We start from the raw sequence: 23,720 nt of genomic DNA on the forward strand, positions 1-23,720 counted from the left end.
ACAAAAAGGAAATGCAATATATTAAAGAACAATTATCATAATTAAATTTCTTGAAATCCGAAAGAGTGGGTTCATCGCTACTTAAAGTTTTGACCTCTCCAATCCCACTTTTATCAATTTTTGCATCAAGATCTAAAAACTCCGAATTATTGGGACGCCTTTTAACTAAAGTTGACTCATCTCCAATCCCATCTTTATCAAGATTTATATTGTAAAACAAAGATTCCAATAGGAGTCACGTCAATCACTTTAAGATCTTCATCATTATTTTCACAAAAACAATAAGAACACGCTTTTACAAACCAATCTCGCTTAGCACGCATCTTAGCGGTTCTTTCTTTGCAATCATCAATGGAGATTCTCATAGACGTTAGAGATTCATTGATATCATGCTTGGGTGGAATAGATCTAATTTTCAGAGAATTAACATCAAGAGAAATTATATCCATGTTTCTAGCCAAATCATCAATCTTAAGTAATTTTTCTTCAACCAAAGCACTGAAATTCTTTTGCGAACTCATAAATTATTTAACACTATTCTCAAAATCAGAGGGCATCTTATTAAAATTTCCATAAGAATTGTTGTAGGAATTACCATAATTATTAGAGGAATTACTAGGAAACGGCCTAGGATTAAAATATCATCTATACGCGTTATTACCAAAATTGTTCCTACCAACAAAATTCACATCCATAGATTCATTATTATTTTCAATCAAAGTGGACAAAGGCATATCATTAGGATCCAAATAAGCACTCTTGCTAGTAAATAATTTCATAAGTTCATCCATCTTTCCACTCAAAACATTAATATCTTCAATCGCATGCACTTTTTTACTAGTGGAAGATCTTTCAATATGCCATTGATAATAATTAACCATAATATTATCTAGGAGTTTGCTAGCTTCTCCTAAAGTATTTTCCATAAAAGTACCTCCCGCGACCGAATCTAAAAGATTTCTAGAAGAAAAATTCAATCCGGCATAAATTTTTTGTATAATCATCCACAAATTCAAATCATGAGTAGGGCAATTTCGTATCATCAATTTCATCCTCTCCCAAGATTGTGCAACATGTTCATGATCAATTTGCTTAAAATTCATAATATCGTTCCTAAGGGAGATGATCTTAGCGGGAGGAAAGTACTTGGAAATAAAAGCATCTCTACACGTATTCCATGAATCAATACTATTTTTAGGCAATGATGAAAACCAAGTTTTAGCACGATCTCGAAGTGAGAACGGAAATAGCTTCAATTTAGCAATATCATTATCCACATCTTTTTTCTTTTGCATATCACAAAACTCAATGAAATTATTCAGATGGGATGCAACATCTTCACTAGGAAGGCCGGAAAATTGATCTTTCATAACAAGATTCAACAAAGCGGCATTAATTTCATAAGATTCCGCACTAGTGGCGGGAGCAATCGGAGTACTAATAGAATCATTGTTATTAGTATTGGAAAAGCCACACAATTTGGTATTCTCTTGAGCCATCATGACAAAGCAAGCAATCCAACACACGAGCACACAAAAAGCAAAGAAGAAGACGAACGAAAGAAGGGCGAAGAAGAAGGCAAATCTTTCCGAAAATCGTTTTAGAAGTGGGGGAGAGGAAAATGAGAGGAAGATGGTGAATAATGTAATGCAAGAGATGAGAGTTTATGATGGGTACTTGGTATGTCTTGACTTGGCGTAGATATTCCCGGCAACGGCGCCAGAAAATCTTCATGCTACTTATTGAGCTTGCGTTGGTTTTTCCCTCGAAGATGAAAGGGTGATGCAGCAAAGTAGAGATAAGTATTTCCCTCAGTTAGAGAACCAAGGTATCAATCCAGTAGGAGACAACGCACAAATCATCAATACCTGGACAAATAATCAAACAACTTGCACCCAACGCGATAAAGCGGTTGTCAATCCCTTCACGGTTACTTGCAAAAGTGAGATCTAATAGAGATAGATGAAACTAAACAAAAGATAAACTAAATATTTTTTGTATTTTTGGTTTATAGATTGGAAAGTAAAAGATTGCAAAATAGTAGATCGGAAACTAATATGATGGAAAATAGACCCGGGGCCATAGGTTTCACTAGAGGCTTCTCTCAAGATAGCAAATAATACGGTGGGTGAACAAATTACTGTCGAGCAATTGATAGAAAAGCGCAAAGTTATGACGATATCTAAGACCATGATTATGTAATATAGGCATCACGTCCGTGTCAAGTAAACCGACTCCTTCCTGCATCTACTACTATTACTCCACACATCGACCGACTCTTGCATGCATCTAGAGTATTAAGATCATGAAGAACAGAGTAACGCATTAAGTAAGATGACATGATGTAGAGGAATAAACTCAAGCAATATGATGTAAACCCCATCTTTTTATCCTCGATGGCAAAAATACAATACGTGCCTTGCTGCCCCTACTGTCACTGGGAAAGGACACCACAAGATTGAACCCAAAGCTAAGCACTTCTCCCATTGCAAGAAAAACAAATCTAGTTGGCCAAACCAAACCGATAGTTCGAAGAGAATTACAAAGATATCAAATCATGCATAGAAGAATTCAGAGAAGATTCAAATAATATTCATAGATAAGCTGATCATAAATCCAAAATTCATCGGATCTCGACAAACACACCGCAAAATAATATTACATCGGATAGATCTCCAAGAACATCGAGGATAACATGGTATTGAGAATCAAAGATAGAGAAGAATCCATCTAGCTACTAGCTATGGACCTGTAGGTCTGCGGTAAACTACTCATGCTTCATCGGAAGGCAATAGAGTTGATGTAGATGCCCTCCGTGATCGAGTCCCCCCTCCGGCAGGATGCCGGAAAAAGGCCCCAAGATGGGATCAGACGGGAACAGAAGGTTGCGGCGGTGGAAAAGTGTTTTAGTGGATACTTCTGGTGCTTCGGGAATATATGTGAATATATAGGACGAAGAATTAGGTCAGGGAGTCACGAGGGGCCCACAAGGTAGGGGGCGCGCCCACAACCCTTGTGGCCGCCTCGTGGCTCTTCTGACTTGATCTCTAAGTCTCTGGGGTGTCTTCTGGTCTAAGAAAAATCATCGCGAAGATTGTATTCCGTTTGGACTCCGTTTGGTATTTCTTTTCTGCGAAACTCAAAAACGAGGAAAAAAATAGAAACTAGCACTCGGCTCTAGGTTAATAAGTTAGTCCCAAAAATAATGTAAAATAGCATATTAATGTTGGGAAACGTAGCATGCAATTTTAAAAAAATTCCTACGCTCACGCAAGATCTATCTAGGAGATGCATAGCAACGAGAGGGGGAGAGTGTGTCGACGTACCCTCATAGACCGAAAGCGGGAGCGTTAGTTTAACACGGTTGATGTAGTCGAACGTCTTCTTGATTCGACCGATCAAGCACCGAACGTACGGCACCTCCATCTTCTTGATGTAGTCGAACGCGGTTGATGACGTCCCTCGAACTCTTGATCCAGCAAAGTGTCGAGGGAGAGTTTCGTCAGCATGATGGCGTGGTGACGGTGATGGTGAAGTGATCCGCGCAGGGCTTCGCCTAAGCACTACGTGAATATGACCGGAGGCGTAAACTGTGGAGGGGGGCGCCGCTCACGGCTAACAATGTTTGTTGTGTGTTCTAGCGGTGCCCCCCTCTCATATATATAGGTTGGAGGGGAGGAGAGGCAGCCAAGGGGGCACCCCAAGTAGGAGGAATCCTACCTGGGGTCCTCCCAATTCGGCCTCCCCCTTTCCTATTCCTATTCGGAGTAGGAAGGGAAGAGGGGGAAGAGGGGGAAGAGGGAATCCTATTCCCTTTTTCCTTTCCTTCTTTCCCTTTCCTTCTCCAATTTGGCCAGCCCATATGGGTGACCCGATACGTACCCGCTACCCCCAGAACACTTTCGGTGTCCGAATACTATTGTCCTATATATGAATCTTTACCTCTCGACCATTTCGAGACTCCTCGTCATGTCTGTGATCTCATCCGGGACTCCGAACAACATTCAGTCACCAAATCATATAACTCATATAATACAAAATCGTCATAGAACGTTAAGCGTGCGGACCCTACGGGTTCGAGAACTATGTAGACATGACCGAGACACCTCTCCGGCCAATAAACAATAGCGGAACCTGGATGCTCATATTGATTCCTACATATTCTACGAAGATCTTTATCGGTCAAACCGTAATGACAACATACGTTATTCCCTTTGTCATCGGTATGTTACTTGCCCGAGATTCGATCGTCGGTATCTTCATACCTAGTTCAATCTCGTTACCGGCAAGTCTCTTTACTCGTTCCGTAATGCATCATCCCGCAACTAACTCATTAGTCACATTGCTTGCAAGGCTTATCATGATGTGCATTACCGAGAGGGCCCAAAGATACCTCTCCGATACTCGGAGTGACAAATCCTAATCTCGATCTATGCCAACCCAACAAACACCTTCGGAGATACCTTTAGAGCATCTTTTTAATCACCCAGTTACGTTGTGACGTTTGATAGCACACAAGGTATTCCTCCGGTATCCGGGAGTTGCATAATCTCATAGTCAAAGGAATATGTATATGACATGAAGAAAGCTATAACAATAAAACTTAACGATCATTATGCTAAGCTAACTGATGGGTCTTGTCCATCACATCATTCTCCTAATGATGTGATCCCATTCATCAAATGACAACACATGTCTATGGTTAGGAAACCTAACCATCTTTGATTAACGAGCTAGTCTAGTAGAGGCTTACTAGGGACACTGTGTTTTGTCTATGTATCCACACATGTATCAAGTTACCGGTTAATACAATTCTAGCATGAATAATAAACATTTATCATGATATAAGGAAATATAAATAACAACTTTATTATTGCCTCCAGGGCATATTTCCTTCAAGTAATGCATATAAAACATCCAAAATAGATAATATAATATCATGAAACAATATATATATATATACGTTGGAGACGTATCAACGGTTGGCTAGATTTTCTCGGATCTCTTGACTGCACGCAGTGGAGATGGAAAAATTGTCCAAAAACTTTACAAGGGCAATATCAGTGCCATGTTAAAAAAACCACCATCATTCTTGGAGCAGTTGCAACGCAAGACATCTAGATTTGCATGTTCTCTTTGACATGCCCGAGTCTCACAATGACATCAATGTGTTGCAACGGTCTTCATTGTTTGTTAGGCCGACTAAAGGGCGGGCTCCTCCTTTCAACTATACTATTAATGGCCATCAGTACAACACGGGCTACTATATGGTTGACGGTATTTATCATTCAAGGCCATCTCTGAGCTAGTTGGTTAGAAATAAGGAGCTATAAAGGATGTGGAGAGGGCATTTGGAGTGCTCTAGGCTCGTTTGCAGTTGTTCGTGAACCTGCTAAACAATGGGATCCGCACACCTTGTGGGGGGTGATGGCATGTTGTGGGATCATGCACAACATGATCTTGGAGGATGAGGGTGAAGATGTTACCACACCTCTTGAAATTTGAAACATGTGTGATCCTATCCAACTTCCAAATCAGAATTCGGCCATGTTTGATGAGTTTATTCATATGCATCAACAAATTCGGCATCGGGCAACTCATGACATCTGAAGGAAGATTTGATTGAGCATACGTGGACGGTTAAAGGGGCAAATAGAACATATGCGCTAGTGGAAATCAAGTTTGAACTAATTTAATTTGAAAACTTAGTTGGATTGTAATATTTAAATTAGGACTACGATCGCATTAGAATTTTTTTTAACCGCCTACGATTTGGTATGATGTTATTTCGAAGCTTGTAGCCTTTAAAAAAGAGGTGGAAGATTTAGGGGACATGATTGGATGGTCTATTCCCGCATCACTATCCGCGGATTGGTCCAGACCATTCCACGGACGGATGCCGGGTCTGATTTGAGGGCTAGCAGTTCAGATACCCTAACATGATAAAAGTCCGGGACTAAAAACTTAGAGCATATGGACTTGGCAAACCCGGTCCCGTAAACATTTGCGGATGCCCCCGGACGTGGCCGTGGACAACATGAACAACGTCTCATATCTTTTGTCGGACGACCACACTCGTCATATCAAAACCTTCAAATCCATGCAATCTATGCACGTGGACCGTATAGCGTAAATTGTTCACAATGCAACAAAGCAAAATAAATCACAATTGAACAATCTATACATGCCAAATTGAAATTCAACGTCTAGTCCACGACTGGACAATATGTGGTGGCGTGGTACAAATTATTTCCAGTTACTTCAATGAAAGATTTCAGAAACAAAAAAAAAAGAGAGAGTAAGATTTAAAAAATACATCTTGAAGCTATATGTGGCAGCATGGTAAAAATGATTTCCAGCTGCTTCAACGAAAGATTTCAAAAAACAAGTTGTCTTGAAATATATCTTGAAGCTATATGTGGTGGCGTGGTACAAATTATTTCCAGTTACTTCAATGAAAGATTTCAGAAACAAAAAAGAAAAAGAAAAAAAGAGAGAGTAAGATTTAAAAAATACATGTTGAAGCTATATGTGGCAGCATGGTAAAAATGATTTCCAGCTGCTTCAACGAAAGATTTCAAAAAACAAGTTGTCTTGAAATATATCTTGAAGCTATATGTGATGGCGTGGTACAAATTATTTCCAGCTACTTCAATGAAAGATTTCAGAAAAAAAAAAAAGAGAGTAAGATTTCAAAAATAGCCGACCACAGTACATCTTGAAGCTATATGTGGCAGCATGGTAAAAATGATTTCCAGCTGCTTCAACGAAAGATTTCAAAAAACAAGTTGTCTTGAAATATATCTTGAAGCTATATGTGGTGGCGTGGTACAAATTATTTCCAGTTACTTCAGTGAAAGATTTCAGAAAAAAAAAAGAGAGAGTAAGATTCAAAAATAGCCGACCACAGTACATCTTGAAGCTATATGTGGCAGCATGGTAAAAATGATTTCCAGCTGCTTCAACGAAAGATTTCAAAAAACAAGTTGTCTTGAAATATATCTTGAAGCTATATGTGGTGGCGTGGTACAAATTATTTCCAGTTACTTCAACGAAAGATTTCAGAAAAAAAAAGAGAGAGTAAGATTTCAAAAATAGCCGACCACAGTACATCTTGAAGCTATATGTGGTGGCGTGGTACAAATTATTTCCAGTTACTTCAGTGAAAGATTTCAGAAAAAAAAAAGAGAGAGAGTAATATTCAAAAATAGCCGACCACAGTGGGAGTCGAACCCACGACCTTCTGATCCGAAGTCAGACGCGCTAATCCACTGCGCTATGCGGTCTTCAATGACATTTCTAACACGATAACATTTTAGTACTAGAATATCAATGGGTGAGTCGCTAATGTCTACAGGTGGAAGGGCAAAGAACGTTTCGACGCACGTGCGGCATCTGCGGGGAGCAGGCCACCACAGCGTTCCACGCCCACATCACACGTGCCGCCTCCTCAGTCCGCCCCCCTCACTCTCGCCTACTCCCTCCGCGCCCGCCGGCGAGCGGATCCGCCGCCGCCGCCGCCGTCTGACCATGAAGCAGCTCCACCGGCAGCCCAGCCTCAGCAAGCAGCACCGCCCGCACCACCGCGCCTCCCTCTCCCGCTCCCTCGCCTCCTACCTCCTCCGCGAGCACCGCCTCCTCTTCGTCCTCCTCGGCTTCCTCCTCGCCTCCTCCTTCTTCCTCCTCTACCCCGCCCTCGCCCCGCACCCCATCTCCCTCTCCTCCTCCGCCTACGCCGCCACCACCACTTCTGCCATCAGAAACCCCCGCGTCTTCTCCTTCTCCACCGCCAACGCCTCGCCCCGCCGCCTCCCCGTCGGCGTCCGCAAAAAGCCCCTGCGGGTGGTCGTCACCGGGGGCGCCGGCTTCGTCGGCAGCCACCTCGTCGACAAGGTCCTCGCCCGCGGGGACAGCGTCATCGTCGTCGACAACTTCTTCACGGGCCGCAAGGAAAACGTCGCGCACCACCTCGCCAACCCTCGCTTCGAGCTCATCCGCCACGATGTCGTCGAGCCCATCCTCCTCGAGGTCGACCAGATCTACCACCTCGCCTGCCCCGCCTCCCCCGTCCACTACAAATTCAACCCAATCAAGACCATCATATCCTTTTCTTCCATTTCCACTGTAAATGTTCGAGTTTGTTTGCTTTTATGTATTCAACTTGCGTATATAGAAAGGATTGCTTAAATACTAGTAGTAGGTCAATAATGGCCTAGGAAAGTTGAAATGTTGTGCCTGCATTGCCCAAAAAACCTAGAGTTTTCTGTAGTTTTTGTTTCGATACTGCTCCTAATAGGTTCCTTAACTGATAACGCACAAGACCAATGTGATGGGGACATTGAACATGCTGGGACTGGCGAAGAGGGTCGGTGCCCGGTTCTTGCTCACCAGTACCAGTGAGGTGTACGGTGATCCTCTAGAGCATCCTCAGAAGGAGAGTTACTGGGGCCATGTCAATCCCATAGGTGTGCTCATTTTATCTGGAAGATAGTATATAACATTTCTCACGCGCAACAAGCCAAATAGTACTATATCTCAACTGTTAGAGTTATATTTATATAGCCATGTAGCCTTTTGTCTTTACCCCATTGTATAAGGGGTTTTCTGCATATTACCTGCACCTGTACATGTATATATACTGGCCTATGGCCCCATGGGAATACAAGTTGCATATTTCCTAACATGGTATTAGAGCCCTAGGGTTTTTTTTTCGCACGCGCAACTCGTGCTCTTCGATCCAATTTCTGGCGTCGGTTGCCGCTGCTCCTCTCTCCGGCCGACTGCTGCTGCTCATCTGTGTACGCACAACCACAACTCTCCTGATCGCCGTTGTGTTCGTCCGCACCCGATTCTCCGTTGGCCGCTGCTGCCCCGATCCATCTGCCTGTCCGGATCGGGTCGCCTCGATCCACTCCCCGCCTGCTGGGTCACCCGCCGCAGCCCAAGACGTGCAGTCTGAGGTGTTCGCCCGCTGCTGCCGTTCCTGGCCTCCAGCCCCAGCTCTTTTCTTCGTCAAAAACAAAGGAGCGTACTGCTCCTACCTGGTGCTGCTACGTGTTGTCTCCTCAGTTCCTCTCGATCTGGTGGTGTACGTGCTCCTACGCGGTGCTACTACTGCTCCTTGGTGCTGCGTGGTGCCTCAGCCGCCGATTGTCAGAGTAAAAAAAAACTCCTCGAGTATGCATCTCTCTGGTTGCCAGATGACTGTTGACGGTGTTCCCTACATTGATCCCGTCTCGCACATGTGCCGTCTCTCGGTGCTTGGTGCTCCTCCGTTGTTTCCTCGGAGTTCTACAGCCGATGGTGATGGTTGCTTTATGTCGACTTCTACAGACAGTCACTATTCAACGACTCCTCTTGCAACCTCCGCACATGGTGTTTGTCGCTCTACACCGACTTCTCTCACGACTTTCACCGGCTGTGCTGGTACATATGACTCCATCGACACGCGCCTTCCCTTGGCGCTTGGGGCTTGTCTACATGCACCCTCGTCTTCTTCATCGGCCTCTACAGACGATGATGTTTATGCTACACCGCCTCTAGCGGCTTCCACGGGTGCATCTTCGTCCACCTCTTCAGTTGAGCTCCTGACTGAGCAGGAGATTGCGCGACTTCGATACCTGCTAGCCGCTTCCTCTGGTTCTTCACCGACGGGTTCTGCTGGTTCTGATACCGACTCTTCTGGCAATGTGAGACCACCTTCAACACAGTCAGGTACATCTCCGTGGATTCTTGATACTGGAGCATCTTTTCATATGACTCCTGATTCATCCACTTTGTCTTCTATTTGAGCTCTCGATTCTCATGTTCATGTTCTTACTGCTGATGGTACCTCCCTCCCGGTTAATGGTCGAGGCATTCTTAGCACTTCGTCTTTTCATGTTCCTGATGTTGCTCATGTTCCTCGACTTACCATGCAGCTTATTTCCGGTGGTCAGATTGTTGACTCTGGTTGTCGGGTCATTCTTGACTTTGACTCATGTTCTGTTCTAGACCGTTCCACTGGTGCTCTCCTTGGTGCTGGCCCACGGCGCCGTGACTCTCAGGGTCTCTGGGAGCTTGACTGGCTTCACCTTCCCTCCGCTGCCACCACCGCCAGTCTTTCCCCCTCTGTTGCCTTGTCTACCAGCTCTTTTCAGCAGTGGCATCATCGCCTTGGTCACTTGTGTGGCTCTCGTCTCTCATCCTTAGTTCGACGTGGTCTTCTTGGATCCGTCTCCGGCGGTGTGTCTTTAGACTGTCAGGGTTGTCGGCTTGGTAAACAGGTCCAGTTACCTTATCCTCATAGCGACACTGTGTCTCAGCGTCCTTTTGACCTTGTTCACTCCGATGTCTGGGGTCCAGCTCCATTTGCCTCGAAAGGAGGTCATCGCTACTATATTATTTTATAGATGATTTCTCTCGATACACCTGGATATATTTTATGTCTTCTCGTAGTGAGGTGTTATCTATCTATAAGCGTTTTGCTGCCATGGTTCACACTCAGTTCTCTACTCCTATTCGTGTTTTCCGTGCTGACTCTGCTGGAGAGTATATCTCCAAGATGTTGCGTGGAGTCCTTGTTGAGCAGGGTACTCTTGCCCAGTTCTCTTGTCCTGGTGCTCATGCTCAGAATGGCGTGTCTGAGCGCAAGCATCGTCACCTTCTTGAGACGGCTCGTGCGATGATGATCGCCGCCTCTCTTCCGCCTCATTTTGGGCCGAGGCTATCTCCACTTCCGCCTATCTCATCAACCTTCAGCCGTCCGCTGCTTTGCAGGGTGGCGTTCCTTTCGAGCGTCTCTTTGATCGTTCTCCCGATTACTCAGCACTTCGTTTGTTTGGTTGTGTTTGCTATGTTCTTCTTGCCCCTCGTGAACGCACCAAACTGACCGCTCAGTCTGTTGAGTGTGTCTTCTTAGGCTATAGTGACGAGCATAAGGGCTATCGTTGTTGGGATCCTATCGGTCGTCGGATGCGTATTTCTCGGGATGTAACTTTTGATGAGTCTCGTCCTTTCTACCCGCGTCCATCTTCCTCGACCTTTTCAGTGGAGGATATCTCTTTCCTCACTTTTCCTGACACACCTCCCTCTGTGCCCAGTATTCCTATTCCTCGCCCTGCTGTTGCAGATCCGACGCCATCCTCTCCTACGGATTCTTCCCCTCCCTCATCGCATGACTCTCCACCTTCATCACCCCCACATTTCCCATCTCCACCTTCATCACCGATACCTTCCCCTTCTCCACCTTCATCATCGCTACATTCCCTGTCTCCACCTCCAGTGATTCCACCTCTTCCCTCCTTCCCTTTTCATTATACTCGTCGTCCACGTGTTGTGGATAAATCCACTGACGTGCCATCTACTTATGGTGCGTCCTCCTCCTCACCCCAACCGACTTATGCTCTTCGGGCTCGGCCTCGCCCTCCCCCTGACCGCTATTCTCCTGGTCGATATGCTCTTTCGGCTGTACTTGAGCCTACGTCTTATCGCGATGCTGTTGTTCATCCTGAATGGCAGTTTGCGATGGCAGAGGAGCTTGCTGCTCTTGAGCGCACTGGCACATGGGATCTTGTTTCTCTTCCTCCCGGTGTTCGTCCCATCACTTGTAAGTGGGTCTACAAGGTTAAGACTCGCTCTGATGGTTCTCTTGAGCGTTACAAAGCTCGTCTTGTGGCTCGTGGTTTTCAGCAGGAGCATGGTCGTGATTACGATGAGACATTTGCTCCTGTGGCCCATATGACCACTATCCGCACACTTCTCGCTGTGGCCTCTATTCGCCATTGGTCTGTTTCTCAGCTTGATGTTAAGAATGCCTTTCTTAATGGTGAGCTGCGTGAGGAGGTATACATGCAGCCCCCACCTGGGTATTCTGTTCCTGATGGCATGGTCTGTCGTCTTCGTCGCTCTCTCTATGGCCTTAAGCAAGCCCCTCGCGCCTGGTTTGAGCGTTTTGCCTCTGTGGTGACTGCCGCTGGTTTTTCAGCGAGTGATCATGATCCAGCGTTTTTGTCCACATTTCCGCTCGTGGTCGGACTCTTCTTCTTCTCTATGTTGATGACATGATCATCACTGGCGACGACCCTGAGTATATTGCCTTTGTGAAGGCCCGTCTTAGTGAGCAGTTTCTGATGTCTGATCTTGGCCCTCTTCGCTACTTTCTTGGGATCGAAGTCTCTTCTACCTCTGATGGCTTTTTTATTTCCCAGGAAAAGTATATCCAGGATCTTCTTGCTCGTGCTGCTCTCACTGATGAGCGCACTGTTGAGACTCCCATGGAGCTCAATGTTCACCTCCGTGATACTGATGGTGACCCCTTGTCTGATCCGACGCGTTATCGTCATCTTGTTGGGAGTCTTGTCTATCTAGCTGTCACTCGACCGGATATATCTTATCCGGTCCATATTCTGAGTCAGTTTGTCTCTGCTCCCACTTCGGTTCATTACAGTCACCTCCTTCGTGTTCTCCGATATCTTCGAGGCACGATCTCTCACCGTCTGTTCTTTCCTCGCTCCGGTTCATTATAGCTTCAGGCCTATTCGGATGCTACGTGGGCTAGTGATCCCTCGGATCGCCGTTCACTTTCTGCTTACTGTGTTTTTCTTGGTGGTTCACTCATTGCCTGGAAGACGAAGAAACAGACTGCAGTTTCCCGTTCGAGTGCAGAGGCTGAGTTGCGAGCTATGGCTCTTTTGACGGCAGAGGTGACTTGGTTACGGTGGTTGCTTCAGGATTTTGGTGTTTCTGTCACTACACCTACTCTTCTACTATCTGACAGTACAGGTGCTATTAGCATTGCGCGTGACCCTGTGAAGCATGAGCTCACCAAGCATATTGGTGTTGATGCTTTTTATGTGCGCGCTGGTGTGCAGGATCGGGTTATTGCTCTTCAGTATGTGCCTTCCGAGTTACAGTTGGCGGATTTCTTTACGAAGGCCCAAACTAGAGCACAACATGGCTTCTATCTCTCCAAACTCAGTGTTGTTTATCCACCATGAGTTTGAGGGGGGGGTGTTAGAGTTATATTTATATAGCCATGTAGCCTTTTGTCTTTACCCCATTGTATAAGGGGTTTTCTGCATATTACCTGCACCTGTACATGTATATATGCTGGCCTATGGCCCCATGGGAATACAAGTTGCATATTTCCTAACATCAACCACCACCCGTTTCTGTCTGCCCACTCCACTGCGTTTTGATATGTGTCATTTTGTGGCAATGTGCAGGTGTAAGGAGTTGTTACGACGAGGGAAAGAGAACAGCAGAAACTCTGACCATGGATTACCATCGTGGTGCTGGTGTTGAGGTAAAGCTGTAGTTGCTGAATTGTGGTCTCAGTCAAACTATAGACTTCCTTGTTGGCAATGTCATGTGTTGCCTAAATTTAATTGCATAGGGCCCCTCAATATATATTAATTGTGTGTCTCAAAACTTGTTTTATGATATGGTAAGATGTGCAATAAAACCGGGCAGAAATCATTATATATCTACCTGCAAAAAAAAATCATTATGTATCTGAGATGGTATTAATAGGTGATCTTTCAGTAATTTCCTTTTTGAGTAAGTGAACTTGAGAGGGCCCAAATGCCAAATATTGGACCCATGTGCTTCATGCTGTCTGTGTATGTTTATATGTACTACACTTTGGGCAATCATGGGCAAGAGAGATTGTGCCATGTGTCTGTTGATATTTTTTGCCAGAAAAAAGTACCTTTGTGATTGGTTTGAGTAGAAGGTCTTCTCTTGAGTTTTTTAAATGAACATTCAAGGTATTGCTTACATATTTTTAACTGGACGGAGTGAATCAAAGAGGGACAGTACATTTGGCAAGATTCTGCTTATGAGTTGCTTTATCTGTGTTCTATTACTGTCTTACACATCTTAAAGATCAAATTTGACAAGGGAACTTTCCTTCAGGTTAGAATTGCTCGCATATTCAACACGTACGGCCCTCGTATGTGTTTAGATGATGGCCGGGTTGTTAGCAACTTTGTTGCACAGGTTTGTCTTAATTCATAGCTCTTATTCTTACAAAAGGAGGACTACCATGTAAGTTTGGCATTACTCAATATCCATTGTCTCTCATTTCCAGACTTTGCGAAAACAACCAATGACGGTTTATGGTGATGGAAAGCAAACAAGAAGCTTTCAATATGTTTCGGATTTGGTACTTGACTTGTTCATTTTTCCTTGTCTAAATGTGGAAGCAGCAACTTCTGTTTTGTTGTTCAAAACTGCACCGATGCCTTATGCATTCAAATCTTAAAATCTTTAACCATCTGTTAATTTGTAGGTTGATGGGTTGATAACTCTGATGGAAAATAAGTACATTGGACCTTTCAACTTGGGAAACCCTGGGGAGTTTACCATGTTGGAGCTTGCTCAGGTCTGACCTTGATACTGAAACTGACTGACCTCCACTTCTTGTTTGAACATAAAGTGGATTTTTTAATATATTTTTTGCCTATATGGAATAACGTTTCCGCACTATATTCCACAGGTAGTGAAAGAGACAATTGACCCAAGTGCGCGTGTTGAATTTAAACCCAACACCGCCGATGATCCGCACATGAGAAAACCTGACATCTCAAAGGCCAAATCTCTTCTCAATTGGGAGCCAAAAGTCTCTCTGAAGCAAGGCCTGCCACGTATGGTTTCGGACTTCCAGAAACGCATCTTGGATGAGAAATGAGGGGCAGGAGTTACCGAAGTCGGATCTGTATTATACTTCACACGGAGCGTTTTTAGTGCCTTGGCAAGCTCGGCTGCAGGCGTATAGATTACAGATAGCTTACCCAGGATTCTTCTTCCAGGCAACTCTTTAGTGACATGACATGCGTTACTTGATTTTAGTTTCATTGATACATAAGTTTTGTCTCGGAAATCAGAATCATGTGATCATGTTCTTGTCAACTCCTTAGGCTTTCAGAGAACAGTGGTAGAAATTTACATAAATACAGAGTTTTTTTTTGCTTAAATTCTACTCCCTTCATACCATAATATAAGAGTGTTTTTTATACTACAGGGAGTAGTATTCTGGCACCCATTTGTTTTGTGTTTATAGGAGTTCATGCTACTCTGCTTTTGGTGTGGTTTGTGTTCTGTAACTCATCCAATAGTTCAGTTTTTCAGGATTTCATTTCATGTGAAATGCATAGCCGTGTTATGGTAGTTTTCTTCATAAAATATGCATAAATATACTTAGTTTTCTTCATAAAATATGCATAAATACACCAGTACTTAGTTTGCATTACATATAGGAGTGTTATGGTAGTAAAATGCATAGGCCGTGAAATTCAGATTACAAATGTTCAGCGCGACGGCAGAGCATCATATAATCTGATACCACTAGTTAGGGAAGCAGCTCAGCTCAGGAGAGGTGAATATCGAACTGGAGGAGGCTGTCGACGCCGTCGGTGGCGTGCTGGTCGCCGGGGTGCAGTGTGCGGATGGCGGCGAAGCCCTTGGCGGTCTCGTACTTCCCTGTGCCGCCGATGACGGCGATGCGGGACTCTTGCGCCCCCGTCCGGTGCACCCCGAAGAAGCTGAGCGTGTCGCCGTGCGCTTCGCCGCCGAACAGGGCCGTCAGCACGACCGTCTTGCTGCTGCCGTCCTGCGAGCTCGCGACGTAGAACCCCTGCGCCCTGCCGACGGCCGCGGCGCCGAGCTCGTGGCCCCCGGCGAGCTCCTCGTCCACGACGGTGGTCATGCCGAAGAGGAGGTTCTGGGGCGTGGCGCCGCCGCCAGCGTTGACGGAGGGGATGGTGTTCTTGTAGCCGCCGTTGACGGCGTTGCCATTGCTCTGGACGAGGCTGTCGTAGGGGACGACGTTGTTGCTGCTGGCCAGGTCGTCGGCGCTCGCCACCACCCCGGTCACCATGAGCGCTGACGGCTGCGACGAGCTGCCGAGGATGTCGTGCATGAAGAACGTCAGCGGGCTGTCGCCGGCGCCTGCAGCCACACCGGCTCCTAGGTTGGCCGTTGCACCAGCACCCGCGGCCGGAGCTACTCCTGCGGCGCCCGCGGCATCGGATGGCAAAGGCGACGCCGCCGCGGGCACCGGCACTACCACTGTGTCGACAGGCGGCTCGGTCGGCCCCGGCAACGGATCGGCCTCTACCGGAGGCGCGGCAGGATGCTCGTTGAGGACGCGGCCGGCGAATGCGCAGCTCGTCAGAGCAAGCGCGAGCATCATGCAGAGCGCCGCCTTGGCCATCTTGGTGCGTGCACGGAGGAGAGCAAGAACTCTGTTGGGAGGGCTGCTACACTCTCCAGGCGGGTTACTCGTAGCGGTGACTGCTGCTGATGTGCATGGATGCATGTTGGCTAGATTTATATTGGGATTTTGGATGTACAAAAGCAGTGGTGTTGTTGCAGGTGCAGGCCGCGGCACGGGTGGAGTTGTTGCTGCTGGACGCCCTTGTGGTGTTGCAGTAGTTGCATCAGATAGCGTGCCCAAGGGATCTAATCTACTAATGGAGAAACGAGGAACAGTTGGAGAGCCGGATCACACACACCACATGCCCCAATGGCCAGGGCAACAGGCGAGGCATTGATCCGAGGAGTTGGTGGCAGAACCGGCGATGGGGCAGTGATCTGTTGAAGCAAATCGGCACGGCTGCAACCTGCAAGGGTTCACGTCCAAGCTGAGGTTGAAATTTGCCCAAGAAGCAGCAACCACAGATAGCATCACCCACAAGAGGCGCCAAAGAAGATGGAGCTCTCTTTTTTGCAACTAACAAAGGCATCATTTCATGTAACGCAGAGTCAAAACATACTAGTAGTACCAAACAAGGAAGGCTAATGCATGCATGATCAATTCATACCAAAATTTCACATGTATACTCCATCACCGCCGAAAATCCACTGGTTTTCTCCAGTTGGGAGGGAAATAGGGGGAAAACCCTAGGCCACAGTTATTACAGCTAATACTTACAACCAGAAGATCCCTTCACTTGTAGGACGATTCGCTACAAACCTACAGCCACATCAGTTGCTCTAGGCATGAGAAATTTCCCGGAGTTCCATTCCAAATCATTGCCATCTTTCATCAGTAAAACACCAACCACCGCAAATGGCAATTGGTGCCAAACCATGGAACATTCTAGCCACAAAAGCTACACCAGATTATCTTGTCCCCAGGAACTCAGCAATGGTTTCCACCACAAGATCCTTAAGCAACATCCTCTCTATCTCGCCCCCAACAAGATCGATGCCATCCTCGGAGCCATGCCGCTCGAAGTCCATCATCAGCGGGTCGCCCTGGTTACCGTCCATCTCTTGCCGTATCTCGAACACCCTCTGCCACACATCAACGACAAACCCCTCCTGATCCCACCTGGATGAGAACCTTCGCAGCAACCCCTTTGACCCATGATGCACCAGAGAGGCTATCAGATCTGCAATGACGGTGTTTGTGAGCTCAAACAGGAGCATCCTCTCGGACGCCGGCCATAGAATGAGGCTGCTGTACTTGTTCTCAAGTATATCGTATATATCAGGGCCAGCAGGATATTCGGAAAAGCAGCCCACGTCGAGCAGCCCATCCTGGAAAGCGCCATCAATGCCCAATAAGGTGAGCATATCAAGCACATACGAGAAATCCCGTTCTTCTTCATCCACGAAAGCATGGGGTAGTATCTCCATTTCAGCAAGTGGCTCATCTGCCGAGGCAACCTCGTCCTCGCTCGCTGTAAGATGATCGGTGTCGTCTGCATCGTCTGTGGTCTCCGTCTTGAGAAGCTGAAGTTGCATTCGCAGTCCTGTAATATTACAGAAAGTCAAACTCAAGAGCTGAGAATTTAAAGGGAAGGTGAATAGGCAAAGAAAAACTCGACCACTTGCCTTGAAGATCGGCACTAATTTTCTCGAAATCTCCTGAGTAAACTTCTTCAGCATCCAAGGAAGATTCAAGAACAGACACTGGACTTGGCTGCTCATCATTGTTGGAGCTCACCGGAGATTCTGATCCTGTCGGGTGAATCCACGAGGCTTGATTGTCATTGTCAACACCATGATGGTGGTCAATCCCCACAGGAGATTCTGTTTCTGTTGGCGGATTAAACAGAGCTGCGTAAACATCATCCACATGATTTTCAATCCCCTCGGCCTGCAATAGAATACAATCAGAAGTTGGTAAACATGGCAATCGATAAATCAATTGAGCTTCCAGAATTATCAAAGAGCTGAAAGACCTGGTTGAGGGAAACAAGAGGGGGAAAAATGGGATATACATGTATAACAGAACCATATAAATTAATGTATATCCACAGGAATTTATTAAGGATACAAGAAAAAAACTGCATAATAAGCTAAAATTAGACGGTACATGCGATATACCTGAGCCAGCAGATTGTCAAAATTAGGAACATGAAGGCGGAAATCAAATGCTGTCGATGGCTGTTGATGCATGTGCTGATTCAGTTTAGCAGGAGAAAGTGGTTCTTTATTCTGTTGAAAAACTGCAGAACTGGTATCCAGATGACACACTCCATCTAATTCATGGCCAGAATTCACGGTATGTGCAAGTGTCTGTTCAGATGAATCTGGCATGTCAATAACATCTGGTGCTTCCTGAGAACTCACATGTATCTCACGGTCAATCAACGTTCTTCCCTCATCATCTGGGGCCACTTGATCTTCATCACCACGAAAAGGTGAACCTCCAACCAGGGATTTTCTTTGTCTACTATGACATGCGTATTCAGAATCATGGGGTCCTATTTTGAGAACATCTTTAAGCATAGAAAACTCATTTTGCCTACCCGTTCTTTTTCTGTTGCTCGACTTTTGAACTCCATGGTTAGAGAATGATGGAAGAGATTTAGACCTTGCTGAATTGCTTGGAGCTACACCTCTCCAACCATCCTTGCTGCTGATGCCAAGAGAATTGCTACACGAGACTGGCACTCTGTTTCGCTGCAGTTCTCCCTTTGGACATTTCTGGTATGACATTGTTTGGGTAGCAACTTCTGATGTTTCCTCGTCAGAGAGAACAAACATGTCTCCAAGCACGCCGAAGCCATTATTCTCAGGTTCTTGATGCTGAAATTGATGCGCTATCTTCCATCTGCTAGAGAGCTGTTTCTTTGCTTCATTTATGACTGATGTGTCATTTGAATATGCTGGCGAAGTGTTGAAGGTGGGAGAAGCCCAACCGTCACATAATTCAGAAGACCTATGGACTCTCTCCGAATTCTTGACCTTAGCAAGAGATGACACAAACTGTGAGCTTTCATCTGACAAAATTGTGCTGGTGTCTGGTTGGAGAACACGGCCCCTAGCAGCTCTCATTTGTTTTGCAACCTCTCTAGCAATTTCTCTAGATCCCTTTTTTATATGGCCTGACGTTTCAGGATCGCCAGGGGATACTTGACACATGGACTCATCAGTATATGGACTCCACATGCCAGCACACTGGCATGCTGTGTGCCTTCTGTAATCAGAATGAGGGATTTCATGTGGTAGGCCGAAGGATCCTTCAAGGTCCTGAGCTTTCTCAAAGCATGGCTTCAGGACAACAATCCGTGTGGGACAAGCTCGTTTATCACTGATTTCCTGATGACTTGACCTTGATAGTTTCTGCCTCGATGAACCAGAGTCTTCTCTTGGGGATTGACTGGATAACTTAGTATGTGGTTTCCTCGTGGGGTATTTCACTTCATTTTGCTTGCGGAAAAAGCTTTCTGTATCATTATCATGTGAACAGATGTTGTCTGCATCAATAAATTGATTTCTTTTAGATGGCTTCAATATTGTAATGCAGTTTCCATTAGAGGAGGCAGAACCCAGATCGCGTTTTTCAAGAAATTCCAAAAGAAGATCCTTATTAGATACCAATGCATCAAGTGTCTCATTCAACTCTTCTGACATCTGAAGGGATTCATCTGTAGAAAGACGTTTTGCATCCATAAATTTGTGCCTTATGAAATCTAGATTAGCCTTCTCAGCTGCATCAAATCTGGAAGTTGTATTTCCATTTCTACCTCTTGGGCTTCGGTGTGCCTTTACTCCCATCACATCCATAACCTCAAAAACATCTTTGACCTCTGGCATCTCATCATTCTTTCTCCTCTGTGGAACATATCTATCATGAGAAATAAAAGATGGCGTCTTGTGTGCATGACTTCTGCTACTTCTGTGCTGGCTATGGGTCCCAGACGAGGTAGGGAGTGAATCAAGACCCATAAGTCTTCCTACAGCACCTGGTGAAGTATGCCTGGCATTGACATCTTTCGAGAACTCTTCATCTATTAGCTTTTTCATCGGTACACAGCTGGACTGTCTTGGTTTACTTTTCCTGATTTCCTTGTCAAGCTGAAAATACCAATCCATTAGTTAAACAATCAAATAACTGGGGCAAAAAAGTTTGATAGCAGAGGATAACTACAAAATTTTAGTGGATTTCTAAGGAGTTAAGCCACTTCTTTTGCAGTGATATCCAAAATAAGAGTTATAGAAAGTTATGGCTAGCTATTCCAAGATAAGTCACATATGGTAAAAATAGAAAAGGAACAAAATATGCACCCAAGATAGGTCACATAAGGTAAGCATATTTATCTTTATCTTTACTCTTATAAACATCTGAGTTCGTAGAGATCCGTTCACATTCACTGGCATTACCTCTTAGTTCATTTGAAAATTATCACAGTTGTCATCCATTAAGTAGAGGTTGTAAGTTACGTTTTGTTATATTGCAACAGTTTAAATGATTGCTCCATCAGTCCCTTACATTGCAAGGCACAAGCATTTTGCTCTGGATAAAAAAAATACTAATACAGGTTGAAAGGATCGTAAAATTATAGGTTTAGTAATTTTCACAAAATCAAGTACTTAATCCTTGAGAAATATGAATGTTGGGTATTAAAAAGGAGAAAGATTAAGTCTCTTGGTAGGGATTTCTCATAGTTCAACGTTATAAATCGTGTATCTTGGCTTTCTAGAACAGTTGAATTTCTAACTTACCATACTATTTTGTCACAAGTATACCTACATGGAATAGCAGAGCTATCGCTAGCTATAAGCTAAGGCAAATAAGGAGTCCATTTGCAGCCATAGCACCCGTCACTACTACAACAGAATAATCCTGCTATGGCCAACAGAATAACATGCACACATTTGAAGTAAACTCGATACTGCAGAGCGCACATCAATTGTTGATATTAGAGCAACACATGTAAACCAATTTAAGCACTCCAGTTTCATATCAGAGGGTTATAGTTAGTATCGCAGAAGAGAAAAGTGTGCATGTTTTAAGCTTTCTAGGTTAAATTATCATATGATATAGCTCTTTAGCTAAACACAGGTCACTCACCAGAGTGTGGGAGAGTATCCCAGAGTTACTTGCTTGTTTCCTCGATGACCCAGCCCCTGGTTTAAAGAGAAAAGAGACAGTAAACAATTTGTATAGCAACGAAAATTGGCAGAAGAAGCAATATGATATCATGGCAAGAAGAAGAAACTTCATGCCAAACTAAATTTTCTGCGAGGAAAGAGAAAAACAAAGGCCACATAGAGAGGAGTCTTCAGCTCCAGTTCACTGTTTTACTAGATCCGGGAAACGATGGCATATAGTAGGATGGAAATATACCTAGCACAAAATTACAAGCAAATATCTGGTAGAACAACAGCTCTTAAAAGAAAAGTACAAAGAGCTTCACCATGATGTCATTTCTTCGAATAGCTTCATGCAGTTTAATTTTTTAAAGTATAAGAAAATAAAAAATCAGAAGAACCTGCTTGTGTAGAAACATCATCGTAGTAAGTGTTGAACCCTGAGTAAAAATGTCTATGTGTGATGGGAGTCGATCAGAACTCAATGTAGAAACATAGCATGGAGTTTTCTGATTACCTTCAAATTAAATAAAATGATTGTGTTGGACTATGTAGGATTCAGTGTCTACTGGTGAAACCTGGGGGTTACATACCGTGTAACTGTGCTGAATAGCTAGTACTATGAAGTACTACCTCTGTTTCTAAATGTAATTGAACTGTCAAAACGTCTTACATTTAGGAAACAGAGGGTGTAACAATTAGTGCCTTAAAAAAGTACTCCCACCGTCCCATAATATAAGAGCGTTTTTGACACTAGTGTTTTTTGACACTACACTAGTGTCAAAAACGCTCTTATATTATGGGACGGAAGGAGTAAAAATTAGTGTTTCGTCGTATGGAGCACACAATATTTACTTTGATTCAAGAGTGGCAGATTGAATTTGTACCAACCTTACTACTACTTCTTTTAGAACAAACGGTCAATTCATTCAGCATCGGGTAACCAACACAGAATAAGTTATGGCTCTTCTACAGGCTCAGACAAATTCAAACAAAGATTCTCTTGGTGATTAGAATAAGAAGCCCAGTGGTTAGAATAAGAAGGCCACTTGGCCATGAACCTGCACGGCGTCCGTCCAGCTGACATGGGGACACAAAAGACCATAATTTAATGCTTTTGCTTACAATAAATATCCAGCAAATTACGGGCAAATGAGGTTTCTTTGCGTGATCTGGTGGGAGTTGTCACATTTCCTCTACATGCCTCTAGGCTAGGGTGTAGGATCTTTAGGACCCACGCAGTCTACTACAGTTCATCCCGAAACAGTGAAGGACGGGGGAAACTGCATTTAATCACACGTCTGGTTTAGGGGGTAGCTTTTGTCCTAGAACTCCCACGGAACACCAGTGTAACTTCAAATTAAAGAAGAAGAAAGGAAGGAAGAAAAGATCTGTCCGCTACAACCATTTGAAATTCGAAACAAGAATCTTCTCTCTCCCAATAAAGGCTTGACTAAGACCTAAAGTACATGAGAAAGTTATTATGTCCCCGTCCGTTTGCTTAAAACAACAGGAATGTATGTAAAAAAGAAAAGTGCACAATATTTTACTGATTGCTTTAATATCTCTCTAAGAGCATACTAGAAAACTAATGAGAACCTACTCTTAATTATAAATTCTTTCTTCCGATTAGACAGCGAGCGCAGCCAAAGAAACGTCATTTTCAGTAATGATTAATCCGTGAAATCAGTATAAAACAAGAAAAAAGTGGGTAAAAACAGGGAATTTAATTCCGAAATATAAGCAAAACCTAAAGGAAATGGAGGATGCTAAATGTGCAAGCAAGCCCAAAGGTGCGGACGGAAGCACGAGAGAAGTAAAGCAATCCCCAATCTCTCGACGCGATAACACACGAGAGAGAACCAAAACCCCCTCAAAAACCTTCACCGTCAAGGATCAAACAAGGGACGACCTGAACGAAATCAAGTACGGGATCTCTATCGTATGGCCTCCAAACGAAAAGAAAAGGCCAAAGAATTACGCACCCAGAAAAAAAGAAGAAAAAACGGAGGAACGATTACAAGAAACCACTACTAGTACGGAACGAGACTGAACCACGCAAGCACGGACCATGGTGATCGGCGGAGTAGTCCCTCGAAGGGGCCGCGTCCCACTCGAACGGCCCGCCGACCTCTCCTCTGCGCCTCGATCTGCTGCGCCCGACGCTCGCCATGGCCGGCGCGGCCCTGGAGCCCGGACTCGGACGGTGCGGCGGCGGCGGCGACGGGGCAGCCGTTCATCCACCGCGGCGAGGGGCGCGGAGGGAGGCACGGAGCGCCGGAGCCAGGCCGGCGAATCGATCTGCGTGCTCGTGCGCGTGGGAGGGAGGGAGGGAGGGCGAGGTGTGGGGGGAAACGCAACGGGCTTCCCTGTTTTGTTTTCGCTCTGTGCCGCCGCTGCTCGCTAGC

At 45.0% G+C, this 23,720-nt stretch overlaps 3 protein-coding genes and 1 non-coding gene across 4 annotated transcripts; 1 reads left to right on the top strand and 3 right to left on the bottom strand.

Annotated features, from left to right (window-relative positions):
* Nucleotides 1-7,212: 7,212 nt before the first annotated feature.
* TRNAR-UCG (transfer RNA arginine (anticodon UCG)) lies at nucleotides 7,213-7,286 on the bottom strand. Its single transcript has one exon. It is a non-coding gene; the product is annotated as a tRNA-Arg (tRNA).
* A 128-nt stretch (nucleotides 7,287-7,414) lies between these two features.
* Nucleotides 7,415-14,957, top strand: LOC123097858 (UDP-glucuronic acid decarboxylase 1). The gene is made up of 7 exons (XM_044519704.1): nucleotides 7,415-8,100; nucleotides 8,318-8,465; nucleotides 13,206-13,285; nucleotides 13,897-13,980; nucleotides 14,072-14,146; nucleotides 14,273-14,365; nucleotides 14,480-14,957. The coding sequence occupies exons 1-7, from the start codon at nucleotides 7,531-7,533 to the stop codon at nucleotides 14,669-14,671; spliced, it is 1,242 nt and encodes a 413-aa protein (XP_044375639.1). The 5' UTR covers nucleotides 7,415-7,530; the 3' UTR covers nucleotides 14,672-14,957.
* Nucleotides 14,958-15,167: 210 nt separating this feature from the next.
* On the bottom strand, nucleotides 15,168-16,661 carry LOC123097859 (dirigent protein 24-like). Its single transcript, XM_044519705.1, has one exon. The coding sequence runs from the start codon at nucleotides 16,298-16,300 to the stop codon at nucleotides 15,350-15,352; it is 951 nt and encodes a 316-aa protein (XP_044375640.1). The 5' UTR covers nucleotides 16,301-16,661; the 3' UTR covers nucleotides 15,168-15,349.
* Nucleotides 16,662-16,774: 113 nt separating this feature from the next.
* On the bottom strand, nucleotides 16,775-23,704 carry LOC123097857 (uncharacterized). Its single transcript, XM_044519703.1, has 5 exons — nucleotides 23,383-23,704; nucleotides 21,293-21,348; nucleotides 18,319-20,295; nucleotides 17,824-18,088; nucleotides 16,775-17,741 (listed from the first exon to the last, which is right to left on the bottom strand). Exons 1-5 carry the CDS (start codon nucleotides 23,483-23,485, stop codon nucleotides 17,107-17,109), a joined length of 3,036 nt encoding a protein of 1,011 aa, XP_044375638.1. The 5' UTR covers nucleotides 23,486-23,704; the 3' UTR covers nucleotides 16,775-17,106.
* Between the last annotated feature and the right edge of the window lie 16 nt (nucleotides 23,705-23,720).

Source organism: Triticum aestivum, chromosome 4D, assembly GCF_018294505.1.
Source record: "Triticum aestivum cultivar Chinese Spring chromosome 4D, IWGSC CS RefSeq v2.1, whole genome shotgun sequence".
In the NCBI taxonomy this organism is placed as follows: Eukaryota; Viridiplantae; Streptophyta; class Magnoliopsida; order Poales; family Poaceae; genus Triticum; species Triticum aestivum.

Bases quoted from the DNA above. Each gene is read 5' to 3' on its own strand.
- LOC123097859 (XM_044519705.1), bottom strand. From the start codon at position 16,300: ATGCATCCATGCACATCAGCAGCAGTCACCGCTACGAGTAACCCGCCT.
- LOC123097857 (XM_044519703.1), bottom strand. From the start codon at position 23,485: ATGGCGAGCGTCGGGCGCAGCAGATCGAGGCGCAGAGGAGAGGTCGGC. The intron at 20,296-21,292 runs GTGAGTGACCTG...TGGTATTTTCAG, and splicing joins GGATACTCTCCCACACTCTG to CTTGACAAGGAAATCAGGAA. The intron at 17,742-17,823 runs GCAAGTGGTCGA...GTAATATTACAG, and splicing joins AATTAGTGCCGATCTTCAAG to GACTGCGAATGCAACTTCAG.
- LOC123097858 (XM_044519704.1), top strand. From the start codon at position 7,531: ATGAAGCAGCTCCACCGGCAGCCCAGCCTCAGCAAGCAGCACCGCCCG. The intron at 8,101-8,317 runs ATATCCTTTTCT...CTGATAACGCAC, and splicing joins TCAACCCAATCAAGACCATC to AAGACCAATGTGATGGGGAC. The intron at 13,981-14,071 runs GTTTGTCTTAAT...TCTCATTTCCAG, and splicing joins TTAGCAACTTTGTTGCACAG to ACTTTGCGAAAACAACCAAT.